This window comes from Martes martes (assembly GCF_963455335.1).
Source record: "Martes martes genome assembly, chromosome: X".
In the NCBI taxonomy this organism is placed as follows: domain Eukaryota; kingdom Metazoa; phylum Chordata; class Mammalia; order Carnivora; family Mustelidae; genus Martes; species Martes martes.
This window is the reverse complement of record NC_137897.1, coordinates 79,178,942-79,199,167: the sequence shown is the minus strand read 5'-3', so window position 1 is coordinate 79,199,167 and position 20,226 is coordinate 79,178,942. Positions and strand designations below refer to the sequence as shown.

Sequence of the window (20,226 nt, the reverse complement as noted above, 5' to 3'; positions counted from 1 at the left end):
AGATATAATGAAGAACCAAAAACTGTATGGCTTTCATAAGGACTTCGGCTCTCCCTCTGAGTGGGATTGCGTATCTTTGCAGGATTTTCAGCACAGAAGGACCATGATGTGATCTATATTTTTAAATTATCACCTTCATTTTTGTGCTAAGATGCACCGTGGGGGATCGAGTATGAAAGCAAAGAGAGCTTTTAGAAGGCTGTTGCTGTTATTCAGATGATATATGATGGTGGATTGGACCTTATATGTAGCAATGGAGATAATGAGAAATGGCTGAGTTTTGGATTCATTCTGAAGTACAACTAAAATGACTTCCTGATGGATTGGATGTATAGTGGGAGTGAAAGAGAGGAACTGAAATGATGTCAAGATTTTTGGCCTGAGCAGATGGGGTGATGGATTTGCAATCAATTCTGATAGAGAAGGCTATAGGAGAAAAAGACTAGGAGTTCAATCTGAACATTTTTTTAAAATATAGGCTCCACGCTGGGCTTGAACTCACCACCCTAAGATCAAGACCTGAGCTGAGATCAAGAGTGGGATGCCTAACTGACCAAGCCACCCAGGCACCCCTGTCAGGGTCATTTTGAGTTTGAGATTTCTCTTAGACATCTGAGTGGTGGTGCTAAGTAGGTAGTTGAATATATTAGACTGCAGTTTGGGATACAGACCTGGTCTGCAGACATGAATTTGGGAGTTGTCAGCATAGAAATGGTTCTGAAGAACTGGACTGGAAGAGACTACCACGGGAGTGTGAGTAGGATGGAAAGAAGAGGAATAGAGAACCATCAAGAAAAAAAAAAAGAAATCTTGCCACTTGCAACAATGTGGATGGAGCTAGAGGGTATAATGCGAAGTGAAATAAGGCAATCAGAGAAAGACGATTATCATATAATCTCACTGATATGTGGAATTTAAGAAACAAGGTAAAGGATCATTGGGGAAGAGAGGAGAAAAATGAAACAAGACAAAACCAGAGAGGGAGACAAACCATAAGAGACTCTTAATCTTAGGAAACGAACTGAGGGTTGCTGTAGGGGAATGGGGTGGGGGGATGGGATAACTGGGTGATGGACATTGGGGAAGGTATGTGTTGTAATGAGCACTGGGTATTATATAAGACTGATGAATCACAGACCTGTACCTCTGAAACAAATAATACATTATATGTTAATTAATTGAATTTAAATTAAAAATAAGATAATTAACTTCTGGGGATGTAATGTACACCACTGTGGCTACAGTTAATAATATTGTATATGTATTTGAAAGTTGCTAAGAGAATAAATCGTGAAAGTTCTCAACACAAAGAAAAAAATGTGTAGCTATGTGTTGTGATGGATGTTAACTAAACTTATTGTGGTAATCACTCCACAGTATATCAAATCATTATATTGTATACCTAAAACTAATACATTTCAAAATGTCAACTATAGCTCAATAAAAATAAATGAATTAATAAATAAGGAAAAAAAAGAAGAGAATTTGGGATTTTGCCTACAGGCACTCCCATTTTAAGAGGTCTTGGAGGAGAGAGGAAGCCAGTAAAGGAGACTAAGAAGGAACAGCCAGTGAGATTAGAGAATAGGAGAGCGTGGGGTCCTGGAAGCCAAGTGAAGACCTTGAACCAAGGAGGAGGGTCTCATCCGCTGTGCTAAATGCTGCTAATAAGGCAAGTAAGACAAGGACTAAGAACTGAACATTGGGTTGAACAATGTAGACATTATTCACAACCTCGACAAGATAAATTTCAGTAGAGTGGTGAAGGTGGACCCCTGATTGGAATGTGTTCAAATGAGAATAGCAGGTGAAAACCTGTAACAGTAAATAGATAAAATTACAGGGGCACCTGGGTGGCTCAGTGGGTTAAGCCTCTGCCTTCGGCTCAGGTCATGATCTCAGGGTCCTGGGATCGAGCCCCGCATCGGGCTCTCTGCTCAGCAGGGAGCCTGCTTCCTCCACCCTCTCTCTCTGTGCCTGCCTCTCTGCCTACTTGTGACCTCTGTCTGTCAAATAAATGAATAAAATCTTTAAAAAAATAGATAAAATTACAAAGGAATGATGGAGTAGTCCAAGTGGATATCTGGGGGAAGAACATTCCTGACAGATGGAACAGATATTAAAAAGGCCCTAGGCAACAGAGAAAGTGGCTTGTTGGAGGAACAGTAGAGAGGCAATAGCTGGGACAGAATGAGTGAGGTGGAGAGTAGGTAGAGAGGGTAGTGGTCTAGGAAAGGATGGTCATCTGGGGCTTGTTCTTGATACCAAGTTGATGTAGGTAGAATGAGGAATTCAGTCTTAGACCAGGAACATTAGTTCAAATGATGCCTCCAAATATTGCACTTGGAAATATATATCATGTATATCTGAAAAAAGATTTGCATCAAAAGGGAGAAAAGAAATGGGGTGATAGCAGGTGGGGGAGTGGAGTCAAGAGAACGTATATGTAAAATAATGCATATATAAAAAGTATATATGTGAAGATAAGATATAATAAGATAAATATAATATATATATTTTATGTTATATTTATATAATTTATAGATAATATAAATATATTTATATAATAAATATAATAAGATAAAATAAGATATAATAGCGTGATTGTATCCTGATAGAAATGACCTAATATAGAGCATAACATTGGTGATGTTGGTGATAAAAGGGAGAAAGATGATAGTGGTATTGGTGAATTGGTATGAGAGAAAGAAATCTAGTGGGAAAAGAGAGGGTCTGGCTTTAGAGGAGTATCTGGAAATATTATATTAGTTTGCTAGGGCTGGCAAAACAAAGGACCACAGACTGGGTGGTTTAAACAACATATATTAACTTTTTAAAGATTGCATTTATTTATTTTAGAGAGAGGGAGAGAGAGCAGGGAGGAGGGGCAGGATGAGAGCAAGAAAGAATCTCAAGCAGACTCTGTGCTGGGCATGAAGCCTGATGTGGGGCTTGATCCAAGGACCCTGAGATCATGAACTGAGCCAAAACCAAGAGTCAGCCGCTCAATCAACCATGCCACCCAGGTGCCCCTAAACAAAAAGAATTAATTTTCTCACAATTACAGAGGCTAGAGGTCTGAGATCAAGATATCTGCAGTTTGGTTTCTGGTGCGACCTCTCTCCTTGACTATCAGGACTGCATTATCTGTGCCCTAATCTCTTAGAGAGATACCAGTCGTACTGGATTAGGGTCTACCAATATGGGCTCATTTCACCTTAATTACTTCTTTAAAAAGGTAAAGTCACATTCTGAGGTACTGGAGTTTAGAATTTCAACATATGGGTTTTGGGGGATATAATTCAGCCCCAAACAATCATATATAGTATCAACAGGAGGGCCATATATACAGATGCAGGTGTTGGCAAGTGAAGCAATATGGTGATAGGAGTCTGTGGAATTATGGTTTAAATTTTCTAGTGAAATAATAAGCATGTGAAGAGTTGGGATGCTGAGGTGGTGTTGGAAGTAAGGGACAGGATACTTATAGAGTGATTGCTTGGTAGCAGTAAGGGCCTGATTGACCTTTGTGGTCATGAATTTAAACTGCAATTAGTCATGTGGCTGTGTATTTTCCTCCAACTAGGTTTAGCTATGTAAATGAGGGACTATAAGGACTGGGCATGACATTTGATCTAGGGAAGATGGGAGAAAAGACAATAAGGGAGTAAGAGATGGTGAAAATATGGTAGGACCAATGGACTGGAGATTCTGGTGAGGTTGAAGGATAGTGGGGTCTCTATACCAAAGGGAGTGAGCTGGAAAAAGAGTAGGTGATAGTCATAGAAAGGGATGTTTGAAATTGAGATTACAGAGGGGTTACTAAAATTGCTGTCAAGGCCTAGTGTATAGCCATGTCAGTAAGTATATGAGGTGGGGCCATATGCAATGTCACAAAGGAGAAATGTTCAAGGAACTAAAGGAGTCAGTGTGTCAGAATGATCACTCTTGAGCTCACTGGGAATTAAGACAGGACTGCTACCATTGAAAGTGACTGTGCTCCAGGAGCTAAAACCTTTGAGAAATTGCAGGGTGGGGATGAAGTTTGGTATATGACAACAAAAATGAAGGCTAGTTGGTGACAGGCTGTCAAAAACTAGAGGTTTTCAGAGATGTGGGAGAGGAATGGTCTAATGGCAGCAATGACAAGCTAGGAAGACTTGACCTTCAGGATCTGCAGTACAATGATGGTGGGAGAGAAAAGTCATCTGCTCCTCTTGTGTGGGCTTCACGGGACACAGAGTCCCCAGGAAAAAGACTGATTTCTGTCAGGGAAAAACAATGATGGGCACATTCAGAGAAGAGGTTGGGAATATAAAGGAATTACTGAGGGTGCATTGTGTTTTAAGAGTAGGAGAGGGGTGTGAGAAGTGAACTAAAGGAGAAATGAGGTCACAGCCTTATGGGGGTTAATATGCAGCAGTTGAGGGTTGTTGTGGGGATCTTGGAGTTCTTTTGGTGACTAGAACAAATGGGGTTAAATACCATTATTAGATGAGTTCTGGTGAATTCAACGCAGTTAGATTCAAGATAAATTTTGAAGTCTGGGCTACAGGAGGGTGTGTGTGTGTCTGGGACTTCCTGTTTACCCCAAGTGATGTGGAAGTTCTCTCTTATACCTAAAACACTGGTCCATACAGTGTTCCATATTATTCCTAGGAACAGAGATCGTATAAATCTGTGATGATAAAAAAACATCGTCTAGGAACTACAGTACACATTCAGGATAGGACTACCCCTGGGGAAGTGAAAGGTGAATAGACATGGGGTGAGGGTTAAGGGAACCTAAATTTTTCTTTACTGTTTTTATTCTTTAAAAAAGAGTAAATATAATCAAATGTTAACAATATTCAAATCTGAGTTGTGGAAACACTGTTGTTTATTATATTTAATGCCTGGGACACTATAGGTATTTAATAAATATTGTGTGTTGAATGAGAGTGGCTTTCTGCTTTAAAAGTTTCTCCGACAAACAAAATTCTCAAATTAACACAAAATGCTACAAAAGCACAGAAAAGGGAATGAATAGAGAAAGGTGGGGAGGGTCTGAGAAATCCTTGTGAAGAGACTGGGTGCTGATGTATGTAGAATATCTTTACCACAATACACGAGCCATATGGCAAATATGGGATACAAGCTAAAAACATCGTCCTATCTTCATCTTACCTTAATGTTCGAAGGTTCTGGGTGAATACCCAGAAAGTGACCTGGAACTTTTGGTCTTTTCAAGTAACTACTGGATCCTCACTTTCCTCGCCCAACATGGACACTGGGTGGTGCTGCTGTCCAAAATTTCTTCTCTATCATGGATGTATTACCTCAATATATAGACTACAGGTACTTACGTAGTCTCCTGTGGGCCAAACAAAGTGCTAGGGATTGGGGAGATTAAGATGATCCTCCAGTAGATCCTCCCGTGATTACCCTACTGACAACTACCATGTTCAGTGTCTGAGAAAATTGAAAGTGTGACTTTTACATAGGACAGTACCACTGTTACAGAAATGTTCTGCTGTGGGGGTGAATGACTCTGAACTGCCCACCCTCTCAAGGAGCTCCCCTCCTCCATGACCTGGCCAAGGATTAGAACAGATGCCACTGAGCATTACTGGCAAACCATTGTTTGGTTATCATGGTGTTCTTAGGTGCTATGGCTATAAAAAGCCAGTTCCAGATGTTGGAAGATAACTGGGCAAGAAAGAAGTCTTTGTTTATATTCAGGCTCCAGTTATACTGGAAGAGTGAGTGAACTTGGGAAGGAGGGAAGTGGATCCTTAGCAAGAAAATAGTGGGAGAGAAGGGGGAGGCAAGCAGGTGATCCCTCAGCGAATCAGAGAAGGCTTGGGCAGTGTCTGCGGAGGTTGCTCCGGTATGACGTCATCAAGACACTGAAGCAGGGGAGAGGTCCTGAGAAGAGGGGAAACAATGGACTCCAGCCTACAAGACCAAAGCCCCGGGGTTGGGGGGTGAGTGGGGGACGGTGAAGAGGAAGGCCTGGGATCTCTCAGCCAATCAGAGGTGGTTGGGGCGGGGTCCGGGGCGGGACCTGCTTCGCGATTTATAACTGCGGGGTGCCACGCGGGAAGGTTAACCTCGTCCAGTGTGTGGAGTGGCGTTGGTCCAGCCGTCGTCCTTTCGACCGTCTTCAAGCCATCAGGTGAGGACCTGCGGTCCCGGCGGAGCCAGAAGACTATGGGGACAGGAGGGCGCAGCGGCTGCGGGGCAGAGTGGGTCGGTCTCTCAGGAACTGGTGGGGCCGGGTTGGGACTGGCGGTTTCTAACTGCACGTCCTAGAGAGTCCGCGCGTTTGTCTGCGGCGCCGCCTTCTGTGAGTTGCCGAGTCCTCCCCGGGTGGGTCCTTAGAATGACCCCCTCAGAGTGGCCTGTCCTCGGTGGCTCCACGCCTGAGGCTGAGTGGACGAGGAGTTTGGGTGCTGCCAGGTTTGAGCCCTCTGGAGCTGGCACTTCCCGCTCTCCCTTCCTGTGGCCAAAAGGTGGGCTGTGCGCCCAGCAAAGATGATGGTTATTTTAAAATGTAAGCAAACTGCTCCAGACAAACATACCCATGTGCCCAGACTTTTATGATATTTGTTAGTCCCTGTATCCCTAACTTGGAAATTGGCTACTGATCCCTCATCAGAAGAGGGTCGTAGGGTGACCTCGATGGAAGGGAGGCATAATCAGGACTTCTGGCTGTTTGGGGGTCTCTCCATTCTATTCTGGGCACTAGACCTCTTTTAACCCCTACCAGGGTGGGGCCAGGCACGCGCCTGAGAGCACTGTTTTCCCATCTCTGGGGTCACCTATTGTCCCTTCTTGACAAATCCAGAACGGTCACAGGGCACCTCATCTCCTAACTTTTCCCTTTGCAGAGAAAATATTGCGAAATAAAAATCAGCTCTGTTTGTTTATCCCGTTCTGCTGATCTGATCCTATTTAGCTGTGTCTTCTTACAGCATTTACAAACCAGTGCCATAAGGAGCAGGTATGAGACATGTAATTAGTTATGATCAGATTAAATCCCTTCCCTCTCTTATTGTGGCTATTTAATCTACTGTCTTTGGGCAGATAAAATGGAAAGAAACCAGTACAACTTTTTAACCACACTTTTTGGTGTGCTGCTCATATCCCCCAGGAGAAGTGCCCCCCCCCAACAGTAATTGACTAGAAAGTGAAGATGCTCAAAAAGTGCTATCTCCTGTGACAAATTCATCAGCTGGTTAAACCCAGTCCTTATTTTTTCTTCTGTCTCTATCTGCTCATGTATTTCTATCACCTTCATTTTACCTTTGCTCTGATTTTAAGAGTGAGACATATTGACTCCAGTTACTAGAGCATCTGGTTTCTGGTACATCCTGATTCGGTGGCATTTACTACTTATCAGAAATAGGGTAATGACACGGAACGAAAAGTATTCTAATAAAAACATTTCTAAGACCTGCTGCTTGTTTCCTGTAGAAAATCAGCAGGTAAAATACACATTAATACTAAATGTGAGAATTTTGGCTGTTACTCTAGTCTGACAATAGTTCTACCAGATAGATTTGTTACATTTTTTTTTTCAGCCTTTCTGTTAGTCAAGATGAGTGATAAGCCAGACTTGTCTGAAGTGGAGAAGTTCGACAGATCAAAACTGAAGAAAACTAATACTAAAGAAAAAAATACTCTTCCCTCAAAGGAAAGTAAGTCATAGGAGCTTTCTTGTTGAGACAAACAATGGTGAAAGTTGATAGGTTCAGTAAATAAACTCTCCTTGTAAATTTTGCCACAAAGTAAGCAATAATTAAAGTACCAATGTATTTAATGCATTATCTAAAAATATCAAGTATTTGCTTCTTACCTGGCTTATATGAGTGATTCTCACAAAATAAGCCCTAGTAATAATGGGAGAATTTTTTTAAAAACTGGGTTTTTTTGGTTGTTGAAAAAATTACTAAAAGCCACATTAAAACCAATCTTGGGATATTGGACTCAGTATTATAAACATCTTAGTTTTGTCCAATTTTTGGTTATTTGCCATTTTTATACACCTAACAATTTGGGTCTGTGATCTTCTCCCTAAAGAACTATGTAAACTTTGTGATTTTGGCCTTTTCTACCTGATGACAAGATGAGGTGAAAGAGCCAATTTAGCTCTTGGGTATACTCTGGTCTCCCAGGGATCAAGGGATCAGTTTTGCCTTCCTGACTTACAGGCTGCTGGAGAAACTCCAAACCAAGGGGTACATTTTTTCATGTCAGCATTATCTGAAAGTTCCAAAGTTAGTAAAAATTGTCTGAAATGGTATATCTTTCTAATTGTATAGGGATAGATAAATCAGAAGAAAATGGTTCAGTTCCTCTTCATTCTTAAAATAATATATGGAAAAATGGCAGTATCATAGATTTACCTCTTAAATGGGAAAAAACCATGTAGTTGATGTAGATTCTAATGAATATTCAAGTAGTATACACACACACACACACACACACACACACACACACCTGTAAGCAGGTATGGCAAACTTTAGTGACTTACAAAAGTGCTTTTGGGGAAGAAACTGAACTTAATCTTAGGAAAATACCTTCTTAATGATTTTTAAAAAAATTTTTCCCCCCAGCTATCCAGCAGGAGAAAGAGTGTGTTCAAACTTCGTAAGATGGGAATCTCCTCCCAAGAGCAGTTTGCAGCAATGCTTGAGTGTCACGGTTTTGGGCTTGGTGGTTTTTGGTTTTTTTTGTGTTTTTTTTTTTTTTTGTAAACTTATGTGCTTGTAGAGGTTTTAAGGCACCTTCTGATGCTTCACACTCATACTCCCTGGCTAAGAGGTCAGGCGTAGCTAATGTTCCCTTATATTCATTTTTAAACTTCCATTGGTGCATAAACTCCAGTGGGCAAATGTCCATAATCTCACCATTGATGACCTTTGTGTGTGAAGTCCTTCTACTCCCTAGAGGATAAGCTACTTTTCACCTTCTACAATGGGTGTCTCCATTGCTCCATAATCTTCATGAAGGGGCATGGATTTGCAGCTTTTCATAGTTTATTTTAATTTCTAATGTAGCAATAAAATAATAAATAAAATCAATATGTTAAGGCTCCTGTGGTTCGTTCCTAGTGGTCTTCTAAGGAATGAAAGTACCAAGGGTACTCTTTTCAGCCAAACAAAATGGCTGCAGGAAAGACACTTTGGCAGATTATTCACATGGAATAGGCTCTCCACTGTCCAGGTGCAGTGGGTCCTGACTTAGCGATGCTAGGTGTTTTTCCTTAGAGTTAGAAGAGGTCATGTGGACTAGCCCCCTTATCTCAGAAATGAAGAAATGAAAACATCTGAAGTGATGATCTAAAGTGAAGAAGAGCTGGAATTCTAGCTGGGCTCTGTTGCTTTCTCAAATGTGCTTTTAAATTTAGTGGAAGGAGATGTCCAAGGCTGGTGATAGATGCAGAAGGGCGTTGGAGGCATATGCTAGCACACACTGTGCTAAGCACATCACATCTTACTATTGAGCAGAAACTCAGATATCTAATACCTGCTGATGACCCACAGCATTGAACGTCTCATCTCCTTGTCCTGAACAAAGTTCACTATCTTTTTTTAAAGATTTTTTTAAATTTATGATAGAGAGAGGTAGTGAGAGAGGAAAAACAAGCACGGGGGAGCTGGAGAGAGAGATGCAGGCTCCCCGCTGAGCAGGGAGCCCCCATATGGGGCTCCATCCCAGGACACTGAGATCATGACCTGAGCCAAAGATAGATGCTTAACGACTAAACCACCAAGGTGTCCCCAAGATTTACTATCTTAATGAGCCAAGTATTTGGTATTCATGGTGAGCATAAGTGTTATGTACTGAATTGTTCTCCCCTACCTCCAAAAAAATTCATATGTTAAAGAGCTAACCCCCAATGTGACTGAATCTGGGGATAGGGTATTTAGGAGGTAATTAAGTTTAATTGAGGTCCAAGGGTGGGGCCCTAGTCTGATAGAACAGTGGCCTTAAAAGAAGAGAAAGAAGCACCAGAGATCTCTCTCCCTGCCATGTGAGGACACAAGGGAGTGACCATCTGCAAGACAGGATGAGAGTTCTCAGCAGAAACTGATCCTGCAGGACCTTGTTCTGGGACTTCTATCCTCTAGAACTATGAGAAAATAAACTTCTATTGTTTAAGCCACCCAGTCTATGGTATTATGTTATGGCAACTCAAACTGACTAATACAATTAAGAATGCATATAAATCGGCAAGCTCCAATACCTACCCTTAAACAATTCTTTCATCACTTAAAATTTTTAAGAACCAATCACCTATAATCCCACTAATTAGAAGTATCAACATTTGATTGTATTACAATCCAGACTGCTCTATTAATATTCATATATTTTCCTACAAAAAGCGATTATGCTGTCTGTACCTATTTGCAACCTCAAGTATTCTCTTACCATTCCTTCTAAGGGCTAATATCCTTAAATAATCACTGGGTTTACGGGAAGTGGATGCTGTTTTCAATAACATAAACTTCAGTAAGTGAAACAGTAGTTGGGTTAACTCTGATTAAATGTAAGTTAAGTAACACAGTCACATGGCTTAGCATAGCCAGAAGATCTGAGAGTTTGAAGTAACCACAGTGGTCATCAATACCTTACCTCTTGCTTGAAGTAATTATCTGGCAGAGTCACTCACCTTGCTCTGACAGGCTGCTTACACTGTGCCCAAACCTGCCTTCCTATAGCTTCTATCCAATAATCCTAGGACTTCGTGCTGGAGACCCAAAAAATGTAGTTGTTCGTTCTCAAATATTTGAAGTCAGCTGTTGTATGCCTGCCTCTGTACCTCTAAGGCTTCTCCAGATAACATTTCCCTTATCCTTTGAATCCAGTTTACGTGAATGGGGAACATCATGGTTGCTGGTGTGCTTAAGTTTGCTCATGATGAGAACACTTTGCATCCTGATTCTGTTACCCAATACACTTGCTCTCCTTTCAACATTGCTATTTGCAAATTTGAGAAACATACTGTACATCCATGATAGATTCAGCAACCTCTGCATTTGCATATAATTTAGGCTGCATTTGCACAAGATTAGGATTATTTCAAAGGGCCTGACAGAAAGAATGAACATTGTCAGTGACCTGGGATTGGATAAGAATGCATTGTTCAGGGGCGCCTGGGTGGCTCGGTGGGTTAAAGCTGCTGCCTTTGGCTCGGGTCATGATCCTAGCGTCCTGGGATCGAGCCCCGCATCCGGCTCTCTGCTCAGCAGGGAGCCAGCTTCCTCCCTTCTCTCTCGGCCTGCCTCTCTGCCTACTTGTGATCTGTCTGTCAAATAAATAAATAAAATCTTTAAAAAAAAAGAATGCATTGTTCAGTTGCATTTGTTAATAATTGTTTCATTAACATTGATTCTATCCTGAGCAGTGTAAGTGTTAGGTTGAGATGAGAGGTACATGGTGGCAGGTGAAAGATGTAGCTGCTAAGTGAGTACTCATACAGACGTGAGATGGGAAAAACAATTGCTCACCTAGAGTAGTTTCATTCAGCATTTCTTTTCTTTTCTTTGTTTAAGTAGGCTCCATACACATTGTGGAGCCCAAAGCAGTGCCTAAACTCAGAATCTTGAGATCAAGATCTGAACTGAGATCAAGAGTGGGACACTTAACCGACTGAGCCACCCAAGGGCCCCTCAGCATTTCTTAAATATATATTATGGGGCAACCCTTCTACTTACTAGATTCACTTGCCTAAAAAGAGCCGCAGTTTTCCCTTAATAAGCCCACTAATAGTAGGGATTGAGATTTAGGGCCCTGAACAAACAAGGGAGGAAAAATATATAACACACCTATTTTTTCCTCAGTCTCTAAGGGTGAACACCCAGGAACACTTACTGGTTCATACTCATACTTATCACCTGCTCCCACTTTGAGCCAATGGCTGTGGTTTAGGGTCTGCAGGTCTTTCATTGGCTGAACCAGTGAAAGGTGGGCTTGGGCTACTCTGATTGAGTGTTCCTATCATCCCATGAGGCATAACTGCAGGTTCTGAATCTTTGCATTTTAAAAAACGAAAGAGTATTTAAAAAAAAAAGCATAGACCAGGAAACAATAGAATTGGATACATCTGAGTTAAACTAGTTACTTCAGTTCTAGGAAACTTGAAAAAAAAACACTATTTTATGAGCTTCCTGATTTAGCTATTTCCGTACTGTGTTTGGGTGCTTGGTTATTTATTTAAATGGACTCTACAGTGGGGGTAGTGTTGAAAAATATACTTATGGGGTATTTTGTTTTATGAATAATGCTTCCCCAGTTTGATGCTTGTAATTTACTATTTACAGTAATAAAGCTGTTTCTCTTATTTAAAAAGTATTTTCTGTAATGTGACACCAAATTTATTAATAATAAATTATTTATTAATTTAATAAATTATTAAATTATCATAAATAACAATTATTATTTATTAATTTATTTATTACTTATTGATAATATTTGAAGTAGAAGTGGGACTTCTCAGAAATTTGTTTAGCATACGTTCTTCAATAGGTTTTGCCATCATATTATATTTTCTTGAAATAAGAAGGAGGGTTTTTTCTTCATTATCTGGAACTATTTTATTAGCAGTAGAATTACCTGATCCTTGAAGGTTTGACAAGACACACCCTTGGAAGCCAGACCATATGGGACCATAGCTCATTGATGACCTCTATTTCTTTAATTCTTTGTTTGATTCAATTTCTATAACTGGTTTGGTTTTATAATTCCCTTGGTTCAAATTGTAAACTGTTTTGTATTCATACATGTAGAAATGTGTTTGTGTGTGTCATCAAAAATTCCCAAAGCGGGGCGCCTGGGTGGCTCAGTGGATTAAGCCTCTGCCTTCGGCTCAGGTCATGATCCCAGGGTCCTGGGATCGAGCCCCGCATCGGGCTCTCTGCTCAGCGGGGAGCCTGCTTCCTCCTCTTTCTCTGCCTGCCTCTCTGCCTAGTTGTATCTCTTTCTGTCAAATAAATAAATAAAATCTTTAAAAAAAAATTCCCAAAGGGTTGGGTTTTTAATTTTAAAATATTTCCCATTATATTGATAACTTCTCTCCTTAAGGAGGTTTCTTAGAGAATTAGGTTAATACATATTTTTCATACAATAGCTCTTTAATATATATTAAGCAATATTAACATTAAAAGTATTTTTAGGATCCAAGTATTGATAAGAAAATTTTAAATGTGGTACCTGTTTAAGGATTTGAAACTGTCCCTGTAATCATTTCTGTATATGTTCTATTTTGGAGATGGTGGTTTTTCCATTTCTTTCCCAAATCATGGAGAGTTCTTTTTTTTTTTTTAAGATTTTATTTATTTATTTGACAGACAGAGATCACAAGCAGGCAGAGCAGCAGGCAGAGAGAGAGAGGAAGCAGGCTCCCTGCTGAGCAGAGAGCCCGATGTGGGACTCGATCCCAGGACTCTGGGATCATGACCTGAGCCAAAGGCAGTGGCTTTAACCCACTGAGCCACTCAGGCGCCCCATGGAGAGTTCTTATCAGAACTAAAGACACTGGTTAGTAAGAAGGGTCCCTTGATTGTGGGAGCACTCTGATAACTATGTCATAGAGTTTTTGCTCAAGCCATAGTGGCCACCAAGCAGATTATGAATTAGAGGTGAAATGGCCAATTTGTGGCAGGTCATAGTGCTGGTGGTATAACTTTGGTTGGGAAGTTTCCACTCTCCCAAGGGATTAAAGTTGACGTTCCACAATATAGGTGATTTGAGTGATATATGTTTTAAAAGATTTATTTATTTGAGAAAAGAAGAGAGCACATGCAGGAGGGAGCAGCAGAGGGAGAGAGAGAGAAAGAATCTCAAGTAGACACCCCGCTGATGGGGAGCTCCACAAGGGGCTAGATTTCACCACCCTGAGATCATGACCCGAGTAGAAATCAAGAGTCGGACGCTGAACCAACTGGGCTAACCAGGCAACCCTGAGTGATATTTTTTTAAAGTTTGTATTATATGCATCTGTCAGCTGCTATTCTCAGAGGACCTTTTGCTCTTTGTGGCATCTTACAAAGATTTTCTACCTGATGTCTCAAGAACTTTAGAGGGCACTGGATTTCCCTCTTCGATTCTCTGACGTGATTGTCAAGCTCGAGGGTATACAATCACAGATGACAAAGGCCTGGCATAGAGCTCTGATTTCCCGTGTTGCATTTTGTCCAATCAGATATGGAGGTTGCCCATGACGTCAGGAAATGCAGCAACCATAAATGGGCCAGCATCCCTCAGTAGCCGCCATTCTCCTTCCTTCCGAGGTGTTGGGAAGGCAAACTCCACATGGCTCAGCCTGGCTGTGAGACCTCCTCTGACGAAACCTGGGCACTGAGGAGCCCATGGCAGTGGACCTGAAGAGCCCGAAGCAGGAGCAGCCAAGGCGCCATGACCACCACCACCACCACCGCTGCTCCCACAACAGTTTCGCCACCTACTTCCCCAGGGTTCTGAAGTAGGTTCACAAGAGCCTGAGCCTCCCACAGAAGGCCGTGAGTGTCATGGATTCATTCATCAAGGACATCTTCGAGCACATTGCCGACAAGGCCTCTCTCCCGGCCCACTCCACCAAGCGCACCATCATCATCTCCAGGGAGATCCAGACAGCTGTGCGCCTGCTGCTACCTGGGGAGATTGGCAAGTTCGCCAAGTCTGAGACCAGCAAGGCCATCATCAGGTACACCTTCTGCCAATGAGCTGCCTCAGGACCGCCTCACCACCTTGCAAATCAAAGGCTCCTTTCAGAGCCACTTCACTTAGCACAAAAGGACCTGTAGCTCTAAAAAGTGGGACAAACTCTATAGTTTTTGTTCTTGGGGCATTCTGCAGATATTTAAAGTATTTTTTCTCCCTCTGCCACTCCCGTGCTTCTCTCTCTCTCTCTCTCTCTCCCTGTCTGTCAAATAAATAAATAAAATCTAAAAAGAAAAAAAAAAGGGGGGACACGTAGGTGGCTCAGTCAGTTGAGCGTCCGCCTTCCCTTCAGATAATGATCTCAAGGTCCTGGGTCCCATATAGGGCTCCTTGCTCAGTGGGAAGCCTGCTTCTCCCTTTCATCTCTGCTCGTGCTCTCTCTTGTTATCTCTATTTCTCTCTCTGTGTCAAATAAATAAGTAAAATATTTTTTAAAAAAGGAAAGAAAACGAAAATTGTTATTCTGAGCACATAGATCTCAAACAAAATCTTAATACCACCTTTGGTGATGAAATGCTACTATCATTCTTATTAGAGTCAGAAAGTAACAAGAAAGATTTTTAAGCATTACAGTCGAAAAGTATTTGTGCATATTTGGAAATTAAATTTTAAAAATATTTAAACACTAAGAAAAGAGCCTAAATAAGTTGAGTTGATCTGATTGCTCTGCAAATGAGTAAATATTTAGATCAGCTTTATCTTGGGAAACTTCGCACTCTGAAAAATAAACATGACACAACTAACAAATCGTTGAACACTATATTAAAAGCTAATGGGGGGGGCGCCTGGATGGCTCAGTGGGTTAAGCCTCTGCCTTTGGCTCAGGTCATGATCTCAGGGTCCTGGGATCAAGCCCCGCATCGGGCTCTCTGCTCGGCAGGGAGCCTGCTTCCTCTTCTCTCTCTCTGCCTGCCTCTCTGCCTACTTGTGATCTCGCTCTGTCAAATAGATAAATAAAATCTTTAAAAAAAAAAGCTAATGGGGTACTATATGTTGGCTAAGTGAACATAAAAATTTTTTTTAAAAATCTAAAAAATAAACAAAATAAACAGAAACCTTAGTAGACTCCAAGCAAATGCAACCTGAAGTCAGGCATAGTTTCTTACTCATAGACATATTTGTAGTGTCAATTCAAGAAATACAGTAGATACCAAGAATTTTGTTGAGTGAATGAATGAGCCATATTTTCAATGTTTAGGTAGTAGGAATGTTGGGGTTGGGTGGGACAAGATTAAGAATATGGCTAATTTAAAGTGACTCTATGCTATCTGGACCTGAATTTCTTCTGTAGTAAATTAGTTATAATACCATTGTTTTAAAAACCAAATAAGATAGTACCTGTAGGCAGAGGCAGGCAGAGAGAGAGGAGGAAGCAGGCTCCCCACCGAGCAGAGAGCCCAATGTAGGGCTTGATCCCAGGACCCTGATATCATGACCTGAGTCAAAGGCAGAGGCCCAACGCACTGAGCCACCCAGGTGCCCCCAATTTTGGTTTTCTAAGCCATTTCAGGTAACTTATTAGATATCAAACATGTCCTTTCAGTAGCTTTAGCTGCCATTGAGAATGCTATTTTCTTGGTTTATTTAAGTAAATTATAGATTTTTCAATATTAAAATTTCCTTAAATTTGTGGAAGAGAACCCCTTCATTGGAAGCACTTCAAAGAAGTGTGTAGCCTGGAGATCCATTTTTGTTTTTTCAAAATCCCGTGAGTTTATGAAATATGAGTATGCTCAATTGAAGTTACCTCTTTTTATTGGCAGTCTACTGATGTTAAATCAAGGTCACCCTACCTTCCTTCCTTTCTCCTTCTCATTATATGCATGCTCTAGAATTTTCATTTTTGCCAAATGTCCTGTAGTTGAAGGACTATAGGCTCCACTTCATATCAAAAGTTGTTTGCTTTTAGATTTTTTTCTCACTTTACATTCTTGTCATATTTTAAAATTCACAAAAAAATTTCTTTACAGGGGCACCTGAGTGGATCAGTGGGTTAAGCCTCTGCCTTCAGCTCGGGTCAGGATCCCAGGGTTCTGGGATCAAGCCCTGCATCGGGCTCTCTGCTCAGCGGGGAGCCTGCTTCCTGCCCCTCCGCCTGCTGCTCTGTCTACTTGTGATCTCCCTCTGTCAAATTAATAAATAAAATCTTTAAAAAATCACTTTACAAACTGTTTAACTGATCTTCATGTTATTCTTATTAGAACTGTTTAATACAGTCATTTTAATACAATAAATACATTTATTTTCCCTCACTTGCTACTTCTGCATTGAGGTCTTCATGATGACCTAATCTAAAGTACTGCTCTCTCCCTCATCATGTATGTGTGTGTGTGTGTGTATATATACATATATATATGTGTGTATATATATATGTATAATTAAGATTGTTATATACATAGTATATGTAATATACATATATATTAGACTTATTTCATTCTTATTTCATTACTTATTTCATTCTCTGTGGAATTATTTGTTCACACTCTGTTTCCTTTTTTCCTTACTTATTATCTTTGAATCACACCAGGAATGGGAACTTCCTGAGAAGAGAGACCTTGTCTCATTTGCTGTCGTATATCAGGAATGAGAATCATGTATGGCACTTGGTAGGGACTCAGTATTTGTTGAATAAATATGTGAAGAAGGATGAGAGCAGATGTTCTAGAGTCCCAGAAGAGGCAGTGATGGGTTGGGCAAGAAAAGCCCGACTGCAATGGATTGAGGAATGAGTGGTAGATGAGGAATGGAGATAGAAATAGGGTACTCTGTCAAGGAAAAGGGGTACTGGTCTGTAAGTAGGAAGAGAGTGTTATGGATCACAGTAGAGTTGTGTGTGTGGGGGGGGTGCGCACGCGTGTGTTTTGTTTTGTTTTTAGGATTGGAAGAGATATGACAATGTCTAGAGGTACTCAGTAATAGTGGCTGAATCTCAGTTAATGGTATGGCTGTTATATCACCATCATCATCACCATACCTCTACCGTAAGAATTTCCATAACATACCCCCTTCATCACCCCAGTGGACACTTCCTCCACTGAGGATGTAAGTTCTCCATCAAGAAAGCATTCTACTGAACTCTGTCATTTATAGGCTGTGTGGCATTAGGCTGCTTGCTTAATTTCTCTGAAACTTAATTTCATTTTCTCTTAGTTGGAATGATACACACCTATTTTTTTTCTTTTTTTAAAAAAATTATTAGAGAGGGCACATATTGCATGGAACACTGGGTGTGGTGCATAAACAATGAATCTTGGAACATGAAAAAAAATGAAAATACCTTTTGATTAGGGAAAATTATTTGTTTTTAAAAATTAACATATAATGTATTATTTGTTTCAGGGGTACTGGTCTGTGATTCATCAGTCTTACACAACTCACGACACTATAGCACATACCCTCTCCAGTGTCCATCACCCAGCCACCCCATCCTTCCCAAACCTCCTTACTCCAGCAACACTCTGTTTGTTTCCTGAGATTAAGAGTCTCTTATTGTTTGTCTCCCTCTCAGGTTTCTTTGGTTTCATTTTTCCCTCCCTTCCCCTATGATCCACTGTCTACCTATTTTAATAGGATAAAGAAAACTAACATAGGCCCTCTCTCTAACCCCATGGCTGACAATCCTTTAAGAAGGCCCAGCTTCCATGGGATCTGTGTTTTGATTTTCACGGCAGAGAGGTGCTCGGCTCTATCCATTCTCCATGAGTCCTGGGCAATTCAATGCTGCTTCTTAATCAAACTCTCTTTTATTTGTTCCAGGCATTGGGAATACAAAGCACCACCAATGGGTAACATTTCACGAGGACTTACTAGGTGTCAGGTGTCAGGAGCTTTATACATGTATTTTTAATCTAAGAAACACATAATGCTAAGTATAGACTAGAAATATTCCTAAGCACTTCAAATGTAGTAACTCATTTAACCCTCCTAACAGTACCATGTTCCAGATGGGGAGACTAAGGCACAGAAAGATGAAGAAAGTTGCTCAATGTCAATGAGCTAGTAAGCAGTAGAGCTAGGATTGGAAACTAGACCACCTGGCTCTAGGTTTTGGGCCCTCACACCACTACACTGTAAAGCTCCTCGCGTAAGCTTGACAACAATCCGGTGAAGCTGGTACTATTATTCTCCTCCATTTCCCCCTGAGGCTCAGAGGGATTAGGTTTCTTTCCTAAAGTCACACAGAGAGTAAGTGGTAGATCAGGTTTGAATGAGGTTTGTCTGACTCTTAAACTTATACCGACTAAGAGGAGTTCTTCCTCCATCTCAAGTCTCCTCAGAAATGATGGCAGGCCCTCGAGCTTGACATCACCTCAGTCCGTGTGGGAAGCAGATATTCCATGTGCTGATGTAGTTTACCTCCAGAGGTGGGGTCACGATCTCAGGGTTATGAAATCCAGCACAATTTTCGGCTCTGCACTGAGTAAACTATACCTTTACTTGGAATGTTTCAACATTTTTCTGGTGGCCATCACGAGAAATATAGAGGCTGACTGAATACCACACGGACTGAGGCGATGTCAAGATGTCAAGTATCAGAAGTAAAGGTTTAGTTTACTTCAGATTCCAATTTGAAACATTTTTTTTTCTTTTTAGAAAGGGAGAGAGAAAAAGTAGGAGGGAAGGGGGAGTGGCGAAGAGAGAGGGAGAGATTCCCAAGCAGGCTCCAATCTCAGCGCAGAGCCCAAAATGGAGGCGATGTCAAGCTCGAGGGCCTGCCATCAAATCTGAGGAGACCTGGCAGTAACCGGCTTCCTGGGATTGCATTTTGTCCAATCAGATGGGGCTTGCGGGTGACGTCAGGAAACGCGGCGACTATAAGTGAGCATGCGCCCCGCAAACCGCTGCCAGTGTCCTTCCTTCTGAGCTGTCGGGAAGGCGAGCCCCACATGGCTGAACCTGGCTGTGAGACCTCTTCTGAGGAGAGCCTGGGCACCGAGGAGCCCACGGCAGCGGACCCGAGGAGTCCAAAGCAGGAGCCGCCAAGGCGCCGCGGGCGCCGCCGCGGCCGCCGCGGTGGCCGCTCCCCTGACAGTTTTGCCACCTACTTCCCCAGGGTTCTGAAGCAGGTTCACGAGGGCCTGAGCCTCTCGCAGAAGGCCGTGAGCGTCATGGATTCGTTCGTCAAGGACATGTTCGAGCGCATCGTCGACGAGGCGTCTCGCCTGGCCCGCTCCACCAAGCGCTCCACCATCACCTCTAGGGAGATCCAGACAGCCGTGCGCCTGCTGCTGCCCGGGGAGATTGGCAAGCACGCCGTGTCTGAGGCCACCAAGGCTGTCATCAGGTTCAAAAGACGTGAATGAGCTGCCTCTGGACCGCCTGACCACCTCGCAAACCAAAGGCTCTTTTCAGAGCCACCTCACTTGGCCCAGAAAGACCTGTAACTCTCCAGAGTGCCACCTACTCTGGCGTTTCGGCCTGGGCCATTCTGCCCATTCTTAAAACCCTTTTAACCGTGAGCGAGTCCACTTTAATATATGCGTGTGGTGCGGTCTGTTATGATTTTCCTTGACCCTA

At 41.8% G+C, this 20,226-nt stretch overlaps 1 protein-coding gene across 1 annotated transcript; it reads left to right on the top strand.

Annotated features, from left to right (window-relative positions):
- Positions 1–7,582: 7,582 nt before the first annotated feature.
- TMSB15B (thymosin beta 15B) lies at positions 7,583–8,638 on the top strand (the record flags this gene model as incomplete). The annotated part of the gene is made up of 2 exons (XM_080795293.1): positions 7,583–7,682; positions 8,601–8,638. 2 exons carry the CDS (start codon positions 7,583–7,585, stop codon positions 8,636–8,638), a joined length of 138 nt encoding a protein of 45 aa, XP_080651419.1.
- Between the last annotated feature and the right edge of the window lie 11,588 nt (positions 8,639–20,226).